At 37.5% G+C, this 19775-nt stretch overlaps 1 protein-coding gene across 2 annotated transcripts in view; it reads right to left on the reverse strand.

Annotated features, from left to right (window-relative positions):
* Window positions 1–1578: 1578 nt before the first annotated feature.
* LOC145280006 (heparan sulfate glucosamine 3-O-sulfotransferase 1-like) overlaps window positions 1579–19775 on the reverse strand; it is a 38511-nt gene continuing 20314 nt past the window's right edge. The window contains exon 2 of one of the 2 annotated variants that reach the window (XM_080131634.1): window positions 1579–6668. In XM_080131634.1, the coding sequence (XP_079987760.1) occupies window positions 5508–6536 (1029 nt within the window). In that variant the 5' untranslated portion in view covers window positions 6537–6668 and the 3' untranslated portion in view covers window positions 1579–5507. The remainder of the gene's footprint in view (window positions 6669–19775) is intronic. The other variant, XM_080131633.1, reaches the window with a different exon arrangement.

The following is a 19775-nucleotide window of genomic DNA, read 5'->3' on the forward strand; positions in this document are numbered from 1 at the left end:
ATAAGTTTGGTATTATGTTTTATGCGTATATTTAGGTCCGGAAACGCTTGGTCGTCGTGCCGATTTAAAGAAATATTGAGCATCATTCTTTATTCAAAGCATCTAACACATACAATGTGTGCGATAATTAGGGCTATGACATATTCTATTCATTATTTTGAATCTCGATTATGTATCCATTGATATCTTATATGCTTTTATATAGAGTGATGTGGTTCTCGGTTTATTAACTGTGTCGGATATATACTCGAGAGTCAAAACAATGATAAGAATATGCTGTTGTCATAGCCCTCGTGATAATGCACTGTTATTTTCACGTCTGAGATAGATGAATACTGTTTGACACAATCACAGGTAAAATAACTCTAGGTCTCGTATTACGATGTACGCTAACAAAACTACAAAAAAAAAAAAAAATACACCAAACAAATATAAAAGCCATGTGGCTAAGAAGAAAGATCTGAACGTCATGATCGATATGGGTTTTTCATAGCCAACCTTAGGTACCCTGTCGGCATCATGCGAATGCTGGCCCTCAGTAGGTTAGTTAACAGAATACAACAGACCAAATGCAGGTAAATAAATATAATTAGCACAAACCGGACCATGTAGTGAAAAAAAATGGACCATGTAACGAAAAAGGTGTACTACAAAGGAAATTAGACTAATAATGTACTGCTATTACAAAAAAGCAACCTCGATATAAAGAGGCTCTTTTAGACGTGGAGAACATAATCCTGAAATTATGCGAACGATTTTCTAAACGCCATACTTAGGTGATTAAAATAATAATAATAATAATAATAATAATAATAATAATAATAATAACAATAATAATAATAATAATAAAAATTAATAATAATAATAATCATAATAATAACAATAATAATAATAATAATAATAAAAATTAATAATAATAATAATAATAATAATAATAATAATAAAAATTGATAATAATAATAATAAAAATTAATAATAATAATAATAATAATAATAGTAATAATAATAATAATAATAGTAATAATAATAAAAATTGATAATAATAATAATAAAAATTGATAATAATAATAATAATAATAAAAATTAATAATAATGGTAATAATAATAATAATAATAAAAACTAATAATAATAATAATAAAATAATAATAAAACAATAATAATAAAATTATTAATAATAATAATAACAATTAATAATAATAACAACAGCAACAATAATAATAATAAAAATTGATAATGATAATAAAATTATTATTAATAATGATAATAGTAATAATAATAATTGATAATAATAATAATAGAAATTAATAATAATAATGATAATAATAAAATAATAATAATCAAAATTAATAATAATAATGATAATCATAAAAATTATTAATAATAATAATAATAGTAATAATAAAATAATAATAATAAAAATTATTAATAATAATAATAATAAAAATTATTATTAATGATAATAATGGAAATTATTAATAATAATAATAATAAAAATTATTATTAATAAAAATTAATAATAACAACAACAACAACAATAATAATAATAATAATAATAAAAATAATGATAAAAATAATAATAAAGAATCTCTGAAGTTTTTTTTATTAGTCCGAACTTTTGTATCTTCCCATATAAAACGGGTGATCCATGAAAATAATCCAGACTTCAGATGAAATAGAACAGGCAACCAGATATTCCGTTCAGGATAGGATCCAAATTATATGTGGTCCACTTTGTCATGTAATCGTCTGTCTTAACTCAACGACAATTTCAGAGTGAGTTTTCTGTGAGAAACGGTCCAACCAGACCCACAATGAACGCCTAGAGAAAAAATTTAGGAAAACAGGATTGGTTTGGTTTTCTTGGTTATTTTATGCCGAAATCCGTAATTTTAGAAAAAATGTTTTTATGCTACAAGTTGTATATACCTTAAAATATTTATTCATTGTGTTTGGTTTGGTTGTTTTGTTTTACCGCATATCAACCCTTTCCGGGTCATTTAATGTTGAATCCAATGAATTTTTGAAAAAAAAAAAAAAATTAGCTTCAAGTTCTTTATATTTTCAAATATGTATTCATTGTGTTTGGTTTGGTTGTTTTGCCCGACGACACATCCACCCCCTTTTGGGTTATTTGATGCCGAATTCGATCATTTTTGGTGAAGGTTTTCATGCTTTAAGTTCTCTTTATGTTCAAATATTAATTGATAATGTTTTGTTTTGTTTGGTTTGGTTTGGTTTGGTTTGGTTGTAGGAAAACGGGAAAGAAAACAATGAAAGTCGCAATGGCCGGCCATTGTTACTCAATGGGAAAATAACATTGTGACAGTGAGACACCATTACAAACTTCACAGTGATTCAGTGCCAATGAGCTTGAATTATGTACGTTATAAACTACTGACCTGTGCTCACAAAATGATGGTATATGGAGGAAAAACTGCTACACAAAACATAGATATCTGTAAGTCTATGAAGAAAAAACTGTAAAGTTTTCATTTCCAATAATAAAGGCTACTTTATCGCAAATGGTTTCATCTTTTTGATTTTGGACCATTCTATTTGTCTGTGTGTAGATAAATGAATAAATATATCTCTAACAAATCCAATAGTTCTGCGTCGAAAAGCACTGTAGAATTAAAAATATAAGAAATCATTTTTAAAACCAAATTCGATGTTTATTTCTTTTTTCAATAAATGAAAACAATCTATACCAAATATTTTCGGTCGACTCCGACCTTCTTCAGTGAGTTATAGACATTCTTTTTTTCATTGTCGAGATATAACAATGAATGCTGGTGGCAACTGATTTCTCCTGGCGTCAAATGTAGACGGTTATTAATGTCTTAATTTTTTTTATGTGTAGAGATAGGTGTATCGGAATTTTTGTAGGAATTTTTGACACCCCTAACATGAAACTGCGAATAAAATATTAAAAACTCGTAATTTCTCTTTTAAAAGTGGGTTGTTTATTTTCTTTATGGATTATACTTCCAAAATAAACTATTAAAGTTGTTTTAAAAGTAATAGAAATTTTTTTTTTTAAACTAATGAATTTTACGAACTCAATATTCTTCAATTTTTAAACTTTAAAAATTTATCAAAATTTTTCTATTGATTCTATTTTTACGCTATTTTCAGGGTCAATGTGAAATTTTATGCTCTTTCCAATAAACTGAATATACTATTTTAGACAAACGTTTTTTTTTAAATTCACGCCCCCCCCATTTTCAAGTGTCTATTAAAAAGTAAATAATTAATTTACTCACCAAAGTCTTATATATCACAAATTGAAGAGAAAAGGTCAATAAATAATATATTCAAATTTAAAACAAAAAAAAGTAGTGTTTTTTAGAAATTTACCTGTAAAGTCCGAAGTTTAAAACCTTTAAAAAAAAAACACGTTTTTTTTTTTTTTTTTTTGCTCCTTTAATTGAAAAAAAAAATTAGGGCTTGAATTACATTTTTCGAGGAGTTATAAGCTTGGAGAGATGGGGTGGAATTATTCACTATTTTTCACGAAATTTCTGACACACCTAGTGTAGAGAGACCACGTTTGTAAGTATATAAGAGTATAAAATGTCTATAATTTACTGAAGAAGGTCGGAGTCGATCGAAATATTTAATTTTCATTGTTTTTATTTATTACAAAAAAAAAAAATCTTGCATCGAATTTGGTTTTAAAAATGATTTCTTATATTTTCAATTCTACGGTACTTTTCAATGTAGAAATATTAGATCTGCTACTCTTACATTTATAACAAAAAAAAAAGACATTAATAAGCGTCTCCATTTGATATTGCGAGCGACTATCTATCATCGGAATTCGTTGTTATTGATCGACAATGAAAAATAAAACAAGTTTATAACTCACTGAAGAAGGTCGAAGTCGACCGAAATATTTGTTAATATCGTTTTCATTTATTAAAAATAAATAAATAAAAATAAATCTCTTAGAATTGAATTTTTGTTTTACATAGGGGTCACCACTTATCAAGGCCCGAAGGCCACTAAGGGATAAGGGTTATTGCGTGTACAGTAATCAATGAGATAGTATTGTAGTAATCATTAGTATTGGGGGTTTTGATAGAGTCTCTTACTTAGGGGGCGGTTTGTCAGAAGTTTGTTTATGTTGGACTTGAAGACGCCAAAGTTGTAGTCAGGTGGGAAACAGGCAAGCGGCAGAGAGTTCCACTGGCGTGCAGTTCTAAGAAAGAAGCCTTGCTCATGAAATCTACGTTTGGATTTTGGCACAGATAAAGAGTGGGGAAAATTTTTGACAGTGGTTTCAGCCAGACGGGTGTTTTTCGTAAAAGATTGGCGAGGGGTAACGAGAGATTGGAGCTCAGACGAGCACCTGCCATGGAAATAACGATAAAACAAAGATAGGCTCGCAACGTCTCTTCTGTGGGAGAGAGGTTGCAGGGAAGAGAAAAGGGCACCCCCCACTAAGTCACGAAGTCTATTTTGTACTCTGTCAAGGCAGGATAGGCTGTTTTTAGCAGCTCCTGCCTAGATATGGCAGCAGTACTCCATCCTTGGACGTACTTGGCTTTTATATAGGTAGAGAATTGCATCAGTAGTGAGATATCTTCTGGAGCGGTATTCTTATATAAATATATCTTTACTTGAATTTATGGTTCATAGTAAGCTAACGTACATCCTAATTTCCGGCGTAGCGCTACTGGAGGCGGTGACAAGGCAAATCAGTTTCTTCACTTTTTTTCTCTCACGCCAATATTTCCCCTGTGCATGTACACATTTTTTTTTTTGTTATTAAGTTTTCCGTTTTGTTTTTCTACATTATAGTTACCACTAATGAAGGCCCGGATGCCACTCGAGGATAATGGTTTAATGAGTGTACAGTAGTCAATGGGACAATATCGTAGTAATCGTTAGTAATGAAAATTTGGGAAAATTGGATTACTTAAGGTGACGGCTCATCAAGAACTTGTTTATGCTGGACTTGAAGACGGCTATATTGTAGTCAGTTGGAAAGCAGGCAAACAGAACAGAGTTCTACAGGTGTGCATTTCTAAGAAAGAAGTTTTGTTTATGGAATCTATGTTTAGGTTTAGGCATAGATAAAGAGTGGGGGAAATTATTGATAGTGGTTTCAGCTAGATGAGTGTTTTTTTTATTTAATAATCATTGAAAAGATTTTTCGGTTTTATTTTAATTAAAAAATTATTAAAATTAGTTTTATTTTTTAAAAGAATTATTGAAAACACCCTTTTAAAATCTTTTTTAAATAATGAACTATTTAATTTATGAAATAATTTTATTTTTATTTGTATAATTTTGTTAGTTTTTGTTGTATATTTTTTCAATAATGCCCTTTCTTTATATTTTGTTTCAATAAATCGCTTCACAATAGAAATATTGAAGAACAATAGAAGTGAAGGAATTGATTTGCCGTGTCACCGTTTCCGGTAGCGCTACGCCTGAAATTAGGAAGTACGTTAGCTGACTATAATCGAATTATGTATGTGTTGCTGTCTAAAAGTGAATCTTACCACGGAAATGTTCGACCAGTGAGATTGTAAAAATTTTCATTTTCTTTTCGAAAGAAACTCTTCAGTTTTTTTAAGACCTTCGGATCAACAGCTGGATGTTCGCGTCCTTTCGACTTGGGAAGGCAATGGATACCGTTGAAGTTGATGCAATAGAAACCGCGGTCGGGATTCAGATAAAAATAGGATTTATCGTAGAACTTTCGGATTCCAAGGAAGTCTGCAATGGGAGACATTACTTCCCATGGACGCAGTCTGAGCTTCTCACCGTCGACGATGTGGATTTGAGAGAGCGGGAAGTATTTGAGCCACTTTTGAAGATACCGATAGTAGAGGGATCGCTGGATGGCATAGAATTTTGTGTTTAATTTCCCATTTGCAGGGTTGATGGCCATTTCTTCAAACGTCTTGTACTTGAGTTTACGTGTCTTATATACGGTGAACATGTGTAGATGGTCCGAGACGGCTCGGCTTACGGGGTCACGAACCACAAATAGTAACTTTATACTGCTGTTCATTTCATGTACTCGCTGTGGGACTTCCGGTACAGCATAATACATCGCTGTTTTTTCCACTGTAATCTGGCTTGGCAGCGACTTTGGCATCTGCTGCAAATACCAGCGGTATCCTTTCTTGTAGTTGGCCACATTATCGAAAAAATGGGTCTCGAACATAGGCCTTACAACATCTGGATGCATATTAAGGAATTCGAGGATGGCCCTCGTGCCAGCCTTGCACACTCCGATTATAAGGCAATGCGGAAAGTGGGGCGTGGAATTGGAGAAACGTTTCAGATGCGTCTCATTCACTGGTGTTTTGATAGCGTGGACTTTTGGGAGGTCGTCGTGGTTCTTGCTTACCAATAAAATGCTGTGCACACCTCGAATTAGGAAGACCGGAAACCGTGTTTGCGACGAGATGAAGATGGCGACGGCGAATACGAAGCACAGCAGGAAGGGAACGGAGATGAAAAGCCGGCGACGTTGGCATGGGTAAAGGCAGATTTGATGCCATCTGCAACCGGACATGATGAGCAAGTTTTTTTTTTCTTGTGGAAAGAGGACAACAATTTCTTCAGCTTTCTAGTTGGTTACATTGGCAAATGAATGCAGCAGTATCACGAGGAGGACACGCCATTCCGGTAAACTGAAATAGAAGAACTATAAATAGATTATTATGTACTCAATAAGTTTGATGGAATTTAATGGAAATTAGATTAAATTTACAATTTTTTTTTTTTTTTTTTAAAAAGGAATCACCAGTTATTGCACAGTGATCAAAAGGACAATATCATATTAACCGTTAGAAGTGCAATTTTGGTAAATTGGATTACTTAAAGGAAACGGCTCATCAAGAACTTGTTTACATTGGACTTGAAGACGGCCATATTTTAGTCAGCTGGAAAGCAGGTACACGGAAGACACAGGTGTGCAGTTCTAAGAAAGAAACTTTGTTCATGGAATCTATGTTTAGGTTTAGGCACAGATAAAGAGTGGGGAAAATTATTGATAGTGTTTACAGTCAAACGAGTATTTCTCGTGAATGTTTGGCGAGAGAGGACCATAGATTGGAGCTCAAACGAGCACTTTTCATGAAAATAATGATAAAACAGAGACAGGCTCGCAACGTCTCTTGTGTGAGAAAGAGGTTGCAGGGAAGAGAAAAGGGTATCCCCCACTAGGCTACAAAATCTATTCTGAACTCTGTCAAGGCAGGATAAGTTCTTCCTAGCAGCTCCTGCCCACAGGTGACAGCAATACTCCATCCTTGGACATACCTGGCTCTTATATAAGTAGAGAATTCCATCAGCAGTGAGATATCTATTGGATTGATAGAAGAATCCCATCATTTTTCCAGCGACCTTGGCAACGGATTTGATGTGCATATTCCATTTTAGATCAGGAGTAAAGGTCAAGCCCAGAAGCTTGTCAAAACACGAAGCCTCCCAAAGACGAAAGCCATTCATTTCAATTGATGCCAGATGGGGATCAGAACATTTTCGTCTCCTTTTTATAATATATCGACCCTTTTTGGGTTATTTCATGAAACCCCACACAAAATAATGTATAGGGTGGAACGATAAAGTTGTCGCCCTAAAGAAAACAACACTACAGCTTTATTTCAAAACTTTTATTGAAAAAATCAATTCAGATAACTTGATTATGTAGTATGGCTGACATCTATTCAATGTAGCCGCCTTCAGCGTCAATCACTGCCTCGATACGGATCTGGAATTGGGAGCATGCCTTTTCCACAAGCGCCGGCAGGAGCTCGGCGAATACTCCGCGGATTGCAGCGATCAGGCTGGCTTTGGTGCTGCGAAAGGCCATGTTGGTGATGCTTGAGGATGTTAGGTGGCATGATGTAACCCTCACTTGAAACCGCATCAAAGACCATAACCGTGACCGGAAATTTTGTTTTAATCACCCTGGGCACTTTCCTGTTATCTGGATGTGCATTTTTAGGGTGCTGGCAATGGTCCTGTTGTCATAACTTGGATCAGTAGAGAGCATGAGTTGTACAGTGGCGCATCTCTGATCTCGCTCGTTGAACATTGTGTCACTTTCAGACATGATGGACGGCTCCTATCGATCTTGGGATTTGTGCATAATTAACCAACTAGTAGATGGTCTGCAAAAAAACCCCCAAAAAATCGGTTTTCATCAAACGGAAATGAAATCCCGTCGTCTTTTCTAGGACAACAATTTTATCGTTCCACCCTGTATATATGTATAAAATTTAGTTTTTTCTCGCACTGACATTGATAGTTTTTCTATTCAAAAATTATTAAAACAAACTTTTTAATATACTCAGCGTAGATATGCAAGCGACTACATAAAGGTCAACTAATTTGCATATTCATTAAAAAAAAACGTGTTAATTAATTATGTATTCATTATTTATGGTTTATTATTAGATTATTTGTCTCATTTCATCATTATGCTGAATTTTATTTTTGCATAGTTTCTACATTCTGCATAATTCCATAGAATTTAAGATGAAAATGTTCTAGCACACGGAAACAACTATATCTCTCTCTCTCTCTCTCTCTCTCTCTCTCTATATATATATATATATATATATATATATATATATTTTTTTTTTTTACAAGGTGATCACCACTTATCAAGAACAGTAGTTTCAGCTAGACGGGTGTTTTTCATGAAAGATTGGCGAGAGGGGACCAGAGATTGGAGCTCAGACGAGCACTTCTCATGGAAATAACGATAAAACAAAGATAGGCTCGCAACGTCTCTTCTGTGGGAGAAAGGTTGCAGGGAACAAAAAAGGGCATCCCCCACTAAGTCACGAAGTCTATTTTGTACTCTGTCAAGGCAGGATAGGCTGTTTTTAGCAGTTCCTGCTCAGATATGGCAGCAGTACTCCATCCTTGGGCATACTTGGCTTTTATATAGGTAGAGAATTGCATCAGTAGTGAGATATCTTCTGGAGCGGTAGAATGATCCCACCATATTTTCAGCGACCTTGGCAACAGACTTGATGTACGTGTTCCATTTCAGATCAGGAGTAAAGGTCAAGCCCAAAAGCTTGTCAAAACATGGGGCTTCTCCTAGACGAGAGGCATCCATTTCAATTGATGCCAGATGGGAATCAGAGCGTTGATGATTTAAAGATATATATATATATATATATATATATATATATATATATATATATATAGTATAGGGTATAGGGGGCTCTGGGTAGAGGTAGTACCTTTGAGTCTCTGGCTGCTGCACCCAATAGGGTGGAAAGAGATCACTGGTCCTCACCCATCTCCTAAATATCTCACTTGCTAGCTCCAAGAGCTATACCCTGGGTACTGGTCTCAGCAGGCCTACCAAACCTTGTGAGGGGACGGTGTTGGTAAAGCATCGCTAAGCAATGTGTCCACTAGACTGAATTAACCGTTAGAGTCAAGGACCAAGAAATAGCTGGTATGGTATCCAGCTGCACAGAAAGCTTACCAGGGTGGATCAGGCCCTTTAGTGTTGGCTCACAACTGATCTAGGAGATGGAACACTCTTACAAGAAAATCCTGCGATCGTTTTATCATCTGACGTGTGGCACATGTGTCCACCTGTACAGACCATGTTAATCCGATGGAGAGAGTGTGCTTTGTTCAGCACAAGCAATGACCCCTTAAAACAAATCAAAGTGCCGGTTGTTCAGTGAACAATTTTCACTCATTTAAGCCTAAGGTTTGGTACATCGATATGTGGTTTCTTTTTTTTTTTTTAACTAATAATCAATTAATAAAACCCTGTGGCGATGATGGGATTGTGACGGGAACAGGTGAAGGATGTCACTGGTAGTTCCTAGCATGAACATTGCACATAGGTGGTGGAAGATAGATGGCCGTTTTTCACAACACCCGCAAGTAATTGTGTGACTCGTGTACTCCTTTCATAACAAAGCAGCCCTTTATAGGATGGCACTGCTTTCCTCTTCATGGGGAGGGGTCTATAAAAGGTGACCTAAAAATTGTTTACTTGCTCATGTCCCTGTCATCAGGTGCAGATGTCTGCGCATCCAATATTTGCACCCAAATCAAGAATAGAAACAAAATACATGGAATGAATATGTTCATTGCGACTTGGAATGTAAGAACACTCCAGGATAACAAAAGGAACCCTGAACGAAAAACCGCTATTATAGCACGTGTATTAAGCCATCATAGAATTTCTGTTGCAGCTCTTTCTGAAACTCGGTTTGCTGATACAGGACAGCTAGAGGAAGTTGAAGGTGGATACACTTTTTATTGGATTGGAAAACCAAGTTCTGAGAAACGTGAATCTGGTGTTGGTTTTGCCATCAGGACTGATATTACCAAAAATCTTGAGTCCCTGCCCGTTGGTATAAATGACAGACTTATGTCCTTGCGCATTGCTGTAGGAAAGGACAAATATGCCACATTTTTGAGTTGCTATGCACCTACACTTAATTCATCTGATGAGCTAAAGGAGAGGTTTTACTCCTCTTTACGCGAACAAATCAACAAGGTCTGTATACAAGATAAGCTGTTTGTCTTGTGTGACTTCAATGCTCGTGTGGGTTGTGATACACAATTCTGGAGAAATGTCATTGGTTCACATGGAATTGGTAAAGTCAATTCAAATGGTGTTCTCTTATTGTCTCTTTGCAGTGAATTCGATCTTTTGCTCACTAATACAGTGTTTCAGCTGCCTAATTGCAAGAAAGCCAGTTGGAAACATCCCCGGTCTAATCATTATCATCTCATTGATTATGTCATTGTACGTCGTTCTGATAGACAAGATATAAATCTTACACGTTCTTACAGCATCGGGGAATGTTGGTCAGACGATAAATTGATCTGCTCCACAGTCAGGATGAAAACCAAGCGCCCTGTTCGAAACCAACGTAACTCTTCCATCAAGAGAATTGATGTAGGCAAGTTGAAAGTTAAGGAGATAATGCACTCATTTCAAAAGGCTACTGATGAAAAGCTGTCCTCCGTTGTATGTGGGAATGATATTGAGGCATCTTAGAGAGAGTTTAAAACTGCAGTGTATGACTCTGCTAAAGAGTCATTAGGATATGTTCGAAGGAAAAACCAAGATTGGTTTGATTAAAATGATCCAACTATCGTCCCACTGCTCAATAACATGCATCAAACCCATCAAGTATGGATTACTGACAAAAATTCTTCAGTGAAACACAAGGCTTTCAGAATGGCCAAAAGGTTGGCACAATCTCGGCTCCGGAAAATGAAACAAAACTGGTGGAAGCAGAAAGCTGAGGCCTTACAAGATGCGGCAGATAGGTGTGATTTTAAATCATTCTACCAAAACCTCAAAGGGGTGTTTGGTCCCATTTTAAGGGGGACATCTCCAATATTTTCGTCAGATGGCATTCTCCTCACTGATAAGAAAGAAATTACTAAGCGCTGGGCTGAACACTTTACAAATGTTTTAAACAAAGAATCGACAGTGGATCGTGGAGTGATTGATGATATTCCTCAGAGGCCAACCATCGAGGCGCTTGTTGATACTCCATCCATGTTGGAGATTGAATGGGCTGTGAAGCAACTTTCAAATGGTAAGGCTCCAGGTGATGACGGCATACCTGCAGAAATATAGAAATGTGGAAGCTAACTGTTAATCAGGAAACTAAGTGCCCTGTTTTCATTAATATGGGAACTTAGTACCGTGCCACAACAGTTCAAAGACACATCAATTATTCACCTGTTTAAGCACAAAGGAAATAAGTGTGAGTGTGAGAACCATAGAGGAATTTCTCTTTTGTCTGTTGCTGGTAAGATTCTAGCTCGTGTAATCCTAAACAGACTCAATGGTTCAATCTGTAAAACTGTACTCCCATAAACCCAGTGTGGTTTTAGGGCAGAAAGAGATACTGTGAACATGATCTTCAGCCTTCGGCAACTACAAGAGAAAGCGAGGGAGCAGAATAAGGATTTGTTTGTCACATTCGTTGACCTCACAAAGGCATTTGATACCGTCTCTAGGGATGCCCTGTGGACTGTTTTGAGGAAGCTTGGTATTCCGGACAAGATGTTGAATGTGATTGTCTCCTTTCACTGGGGAATGGTGGCGACAGTACGATCTGGCTGTGAACAAAGTGAACCATTTGAAGTGTCAAATGGAACTAAGCAAGGATGTGTCCTTGCTCCGATCCTATTTGCTCTTTTCTTTTCGGTGATGCTTGAGACAGCTTTCAGGAACACCTCAGGAGGCATAGGTGTTGAGTATCGATCAAGTGGAGGATTATTTAACCAGCAACGGTTCAAGGCCAAAACCAAGACTTCTGTGCAGACTGTTCTTGACCTCCTTTATGCTGATGACTGTGCTCTTGTCACCCATAGTCTTGATGACATGCAGAACATCCTCAATAGCTTTTCTGGTGCATGTAAGGCCTTCGGTCTTACAATTAGCATAAAAAAGACTGAAATTATTCACCAGCAAAAAACAAACGACCAACCAGTGGTATATGTTGATGGTGAAGCTTTGAAAACAGTATCTTCTTTTACATACCTCGGCTCTATTGTGTCTGATGATACTAAATTTGAAAAAGACATCCAATGTAGAATTAATAAAGCTAGTGAGGCATTTGGTAGTTTGCGACATAGACTCTGGAACAGCCACGATGTGTCTCTAAAAGTAAAGGTGGCAGTCTACAAATCTGTTGTTCTGCCTACTCTTCTGTATGGTGCCGAAACATGGACCTTGTACCGCAAGCATATAAATCAGCTTGACTCCTTCCATATGAGATGCCTGCGTTTTATTTGCAATGTTGGATGGCAGGATCGTGTTCCGAATAGTGAATTACTGGAGAGATGTGAAATCACTGATATTGAATCATTTTTGATCAGGATACAAATGCGGTGGTCGGGTCATCTTGTAAGAATGGATGACTCAAGAGTTCCTAAGAAACTTTTTTATGGGCAACTGACAAATTCTGTCCGTCCAATAGGGCGTCCCCTGCTTCGTTACAAAGATAAACTAAAAGACAACCTGAAACGTTGTGGAATTTCTCTGAGTTCCTGGGAGAGTGCAGCAGAGGATCGCAGAAAATGGAGGAAGACGTGTTTCCTGGGGACCAAAGAATTTGAACATAACCGCCTTTGTCATAGGGATGCCTTCGTGCAAATATGAAGGCAAAACACAAGAAACGTCCACCTAAAAATGAATATGTATGCCATTGTGGTTTCAGAGCACGCAGCAAAGCAGGGTTATCTGTTCATTCGAGAAGACATCTTTGACCTACGAGCATATGAAAGTTCACCATCTGCAGAGGAGTGTGCTGGACGTCTACAGGATTGCAATTACGCATGTGGTGTCACAGATCTTGGGAGCTGCTGAAGATTGCATACTGAACCCTCATTCATCGTCTTCGATGAGAGAATCCACCACACCATATATATAGTCTAAAGAAACTTTTAATAAAAAAATGTAAAACAAAAATACAGAATACTGTTCAAATTCCCGGGGGTGGGGGGAATTTCACCTATCACAGATTTAGCACCTTCATAATCCGACTTTTAAAAAGTTTACAATTACAATAGACAATTCAACTATATAAGGATAGAAAACAAAAACCTTAAATAAAATTGTTAGATAGAAATAGACTTCGCTCTGACATAAGCCGACTTCGAAAAAGTCTACAATTATCCAACTATATAAGGATGAAAAAAAAAAGCTTCACTAAAATTTTTTAAAGTAGAAAACAGGGATCATCAGCTGTTTACCATGTAGCTGTTTCGGAGATTTAAAAACAAGACAGCTGTTAAATACATGGATATCCAGTGGATAATACCACTTCCCCAATAAAAAAATGTAGAATATATAGTAATTTATAAAATATATATGGCGATTAAGCTACACTGAATATTCTGCGTTTCATCCACTCTAGGACTCCTCAGGCTTATGCGCGAATTCTGTGGTTGTTTATCGTTTTATATATATTATATATAAAACGACAAACAACCACAGAATTCGCGCATAAGCCTGAAGAGTCTTAGAGTGGATGAAACGCAGAATATTTAGTGTAGCTTGATCGCCATACATATTTTATAAATTACTAACTAGCTCTACCTACGTATTGAGCACTTTTGAAGTAAATACTTAAAGTTTACGCATAAATCTATACTTTTAATTTTATGTGAGTAAATGAAGTAGTTATATCTTTCTCTCTCTCTCTCTTTCTCTCTCTCTCTCTCTCTCCCTCTATATATATATATATATATAAAAACAATACATTTACATACGCGCATCTGTGCTATGTTACACTAACCAGGGAACCTCAGGCATTTAGCAACAAACTAAATCCTTCCCTCAGAGGGTAAACCTCGTAGGACGACACAGGACTAGTACCTCAGCCTTTCAGATAGAAGACTACCGAGTTGGCCCGATTTCTGTCGGTCTGATTGCCGAGGACGAATCCTCGACTGGTATGTCTTTCTTCGACAGAGTTAAAGAAAGATGATTTGTATTGTAAATTCTTGATCACGAGTCTGTATACAGCATAATCACATTGACGCACCGGTTCCCGTGAGATCATCGAAGTTAAGCAATGTTGAGCCTACTCTCTACTTATCTTCGAATTATATACAGTCGTGCTGAACTTCTTGTCACTGGAATTAGTTAATGCCGATTCAAAAGAGGCGTGGGTGGAGATTGCACAACTCTTGCTTCACAAATACATACTCTGTCACACTTGCCGGGGAGTATCCCTTGTCTCTTGATACCGAACTGAGATTATGACGTGCTTTAGTGAGAAATATACTGATGATAGTTGCCACTCCTTCACGAATTCGGGTGTTAGGTGGTAATCGCTGGTTCTGTTAGATTTAGCATAAGAGGGACATCTTTAATTACATGTTAATGTAGTTTGACGTAACCACACCCGAATGTGGAATTTGAAAACAGTCGCAAAATTTTTTTCAGGCGAGACATTGAATATTTGCATCAAATTTAGAGCAGTTTCAAACGTTAATCTGCATTGCCCCCCTCCCTCTCTGTGGTTGCAATTAAAACAACGCTCTATTATGATAAGACACAAGTTTTTACACAAAACCCAATTTTCTATTAGCGTTTCTTACAATAATATTGTAGAGTCGTTGATTGCGATAAATGTTTATAGACAGTAAAAGCAGCGTCTTATCTACCTTCTATACTCTTATAAATTTGTTTTTTTTTGTGCATGTGTATTGATATTCATATTACCCCCCCTTTTTTTATTAGTATTTATTTGCTCCCCCACGAAAGCAAAATGCGACACGAGGTCGTTTTTAATGTGGGGGTTAAACCAGCTCCCTCGAAAAAAAAAAGGCAAAAGGGACACTCTGGTAGGGACCAAAAATAATAATGATCTCAGTATAGATTTCCCCTCCATCGACTAAGACAAATTACCTTAAGAGTAGCATCAGAACAGATACTACACTTTGAGATATTAAATCCTTTATGACGTTTCTGAATTTTTAAGATGAGGCTTGGTTATAATGTATTATTATTCATCGGACTACTGTTCTCATCTTGAGTGTGATTTTCACGTTTCGGTCGATATAACCCCCGACCTTCTTCAGGTGTATCTTGTCGAACTCGGGAATGTTTCTGTCAAACTCAGGAATTTGGACGGAATTTCGAGCAGAACCCTTTATTTACTTCATGGGGGTAGCGTATAGGACCTCTATCCAGTCCAGTTAACCCTAACCCTAACCCTAACCCCAACCTCTATCCAGTCATGGCTGACGGAACAAGAGCACGCTACCTCCGTGAAGTAAATAAAGGGTTCCGCTCGAAATTCCATCCAAATTCCCGAGTTCGACAGAAACATTCCCGAGTTCGACAAGATACACCTGAAGAAGGTCGGAGGTTATATCGACCAAAATGATAAGAACAGTAGTCTGATGAATAATAATACATTAAATCCTTTATTCAGGCAAAAATTTACACGAATAAAAACTTAGGCACAAGGCCAACTCAAAAAGGGGGGAAAATGGGGGTTGTTGGTCATCCTTGTCATTCCAGAACTAAACAAAAGTTTCTCTTAGTATCTTTTTTTTTTTACATGGAGGTCACCACTTATCAAGGCTCGGAGGCCACTCAGGGATAAAGGTTATCGCGTGTACAGTAATCAATGAGATAGTATTGTAGTAATCATTAGTATTGAGGGTTTGATAGAGTGTTTTACTTAAAGGGGCGGTTTGTCAGGAATTTGTTTATGTTGGACTTGAAGGCATCCAAGTTGTAGTCAGGTGGGAAACAGGCAAACGAAAGAGAGTTCCACAATCATGCACTTCTGAGAAAGAAGCTCTGCTCATGGAATCTACGTTTGAATTTAGGCACAGATAAAGAGTGGCGAAAATTATTGACAGTAGTTTCAGCCAGACGGGTGTTTCTTGTGAAAGATTGGCAAGGGGGGACGAGAGATTGGAGCTCAGACGAGTACATGCCATGGAAATAATGATAAAACAAAGACAGGCTCGCAACGCCTCTTCTGTAGGAGAAAGGCTGCAGGGAAGAAAAAAGGGCATACCCCACTAAGCTACGAAGTCTATTTTGTACTCTGTTAAGGCAGGATAGGCTGTTTTTAGCAGCTCCTGCCCAGATGTGGCAGCAGTACTCCATCCTTGGACGTACTTGGCTTTGATACAGATAAAGAATTCCATCAGTAGTGAGATATCTTCTGGAGCGGTAGAAAGATCCTACCATTTTCCCATTATCCTTGACAACAGACCTGATATACGTGTTCGATTTCAGATCAGGAGTAAAGGTCAAACCCAGAAGCTTGTCAAAACATGGAGCCTCCCCATGATGAGCGCCAGCCATTTCAATTGATGCCAGATGGGGATCAGAGCGTTGATCATGTAAAGATAGAAGCTTGGTTTTGGATGCATTAAAGGTGACCAGCCACCTCTTCCCCCACTGTACCACACACTCAAGATCAGAGGAGAGAGAATTAGAGAGAATTTTGTCATGTATGGCCTTTGATGCGTTGCCATAGATGGTCATGTCAATGAATAATTTAAGTATGTGTTTTGGGAGATCATTGATGTAGACCAAGAAGAGAGTTGGGCCCAGGATGGACCCCTGAGGGACTCCAGCATTAATATTGTGGGCCTCTGATTTCTGCCCATCAACCACTACTCTTATGAACCTATTGGAGAGAGATGATTTTATGATTGAGAAAACATTTCCAGTGATACTATAGCTGGAAATCTTGTGAAATAGGCCCTTATGCCATACTTTATCGAAGGCCTTCGATATATCGAGCAATTGCCCTGGAAAGGAAGCTTTGTCAAGAGATTCACTAATCCTATGAGATATAACCATTAGCACATCTTCTGTAGATTTTGTGGAGCGGAAATCATATTGCATGTCGTTGCATGAAGGTTGTTTCTGCTGAGGTGGTTGACTACTTCTTTTTTCCACAATAATACCGCATTCACCCTTTCGTCCTGGAGAACGTCCTACTTAGCACCAAATTGTTTAAAACATTTTTTATTAGCGTGTAAAAACAAAAAAGATAACAATAAAGGTAATACAATAATTCATTTGTGTCGAGGGCGGGGAAATAAAAAATACAACAGTGGTTAGTAGGACCTTCCAAACCATGTTTAGTTGATAGACCGCGCGTTCCACTCCGGTTTGTAAAGGAACCTGAGCTTCTGCGGGACAGTCTCTAAATGGGGATGCCTTCTAGATGGGACAAAATGGAAAAGAGAACATTTTGTGGGTGAGGGAGAGGGGGGTGGGTTAGGGAATGATTTCTTTCCTTTGATCCCGGCCCGAAGGCCAAGAACAATAGAAAAAAAGCAAGCCTTTTTTCTATTAGTATTTATTTGCTTTCCCACCAAAGCAAAATGTGACACAAGGTTGTTTTTATGTGGCGTTAAACCAGCTCCCCGAAAAAAAGGCAAAAGGGGCACTATGGTTGGGTCAAAAAATAGTAATTTCCCAGTATAGAGGATTTCCCCTTCATTGACTGGGACAAATTAAGTGTAGCATCTGCAGAACAGATACTACACTTTGATCCCAGCCCGAAGGCCAAGAACAACAGGGTATTTATTTGCTCCCTCACCGAGCAAATTTGGTACAAGACCGATTTTCTATGTGAGGAGTGAAGGGTAAATGGGGACCAACTCCCCGGGGAGTAGGGGAGCTGGATAGTGACAATTGGTATGAAAGGTTGCCCTTACATTGACCAAGGTCTTATATGTGGGGGTTACCTCCACATATGGTCTTTGCTTGCAGTATCTGCCGGAACAGATGGTATTTATTTGCTCCCCCACTGAGCAAATTAGGCACAAGGCCGATTTTTAATGTGAGGAGTGAAGGGGAAATGGGGACCAGCTCCCCGGGGAGTAGGGGAGCTGGATAGTAACAATTGGTATGAAGGGTTGCCCCTACATTGACCAAGGTCTTATATGTGGGGTCGCCCCCACATATGGTCTTTGCTTGCAGTATCTGCCGGAACAGATACTACACTTTGATCCCAGCCCAAAGGCCAAGAACAACAGGGTGTTTATTTGCTCCCCCACCGAGCAAATTAGGCACAAGGCCGACTTTAAATGTGAGTAGTGAAGGGGAACAGATACTACATTTTGATCCCGGCCTGAAGGCCAAGAACAATAGAAAAAAGGCAAGCCTCTTTTCTATTTATTTAAATATTTATTCAAGAAGAAAAAATTACAGATTTTACAAAATTTTTGAATGAAAATTATATAAAATATGCAAATGATTCTTTTTCAATGTGGCATGAGGCCAAAAAGTGTGTGTGTGTGTGTGGGGGGGAATGGGGCTCGGGGGTCATCCACTTGGTCTATTCCCTATAACTAGTTGCAGTCACCACAATACCGCATTCACTCTAGAGATTGGATCTACTTAAAACCCCAGATGACATGAACAATATTGACAATGACTTTTTTTTTTTTATTTAAAATGATTTTATTTACAATCAAGGTGATGAGTATGATATATGCGGGTGATGGGCGGGGGTAATGAGAGCCTTAAAACACCCCAAAATAAAAAAAATAACAGTAATAAAAAAATAAATGAACCAAATAAAACATTAAGCGATGAATGTGTTAATGAGGACCCACCCATACCTATTTAATTTTGAAATGCTTCCTGTTTTCCGGTATAAGCCGAAAACAAGGGAGCACTTCCTAAGAGGGAATGGGCACAACTACGGACAAAATAAAGGGGGGAGCATGGGGATATTCGGTGACCTCCAAGAAAAATACCATTGGGATGGGTTTGGACTATAATAAATTGATCAGGACTGGGCTACTTTGGAGGTATTCTAACACCTAAAATAAAGATTGGGGACATGGAGCTCATTTATACCAACGAGCTAAGGGACAGATCCACTACGGGATTGTCTTAATCTGGACTGGAGATTGCTTTTTCGGTCGGTGTGTGCTTTGCCTATGCAGGGAACACGTACTCAACTTGAACGCACATAAACCAGCGGTGTGAATCCACCTCCTACTAAACTGTGAGCGAGATAACCTCCTTCTATTGTATCTGATTTTGATTTTAAGGTGGTGTTTAAAATACAAAATCAGATCCCGATGAGAAGGTGGCTCCCCCCCACACCCTATCTCTATGCGTGAAACCCACACTACTAGTCTAGCTATGGCCAAGGTTCCCAAGCGTGTTCCAAGCGGTCCCCACCACTAAACCCCGATACAATGCCCTTCTAGGCCGTGCAAGGTCAAGGGACCCTGGCATCACTCTAAGTGCATTTCAGCATTCGTTGAGGAATTGTGATTGCCCTCTTGA

Source organism: Euprymna scolopes, chromosome 7 (assembly GCF_053919585.1).
Source record: "Euprymna scolopes isolate OS-2025 chromosome 7, ASM5391958v1, whole genome shotgun sequence".
Lineage (NCBI taxonomy): Eukaryota > Metazoa > Mollusca > Cephalopoda > Sepiida > Sepiolidae > Euprymna > Euprymna scolopes.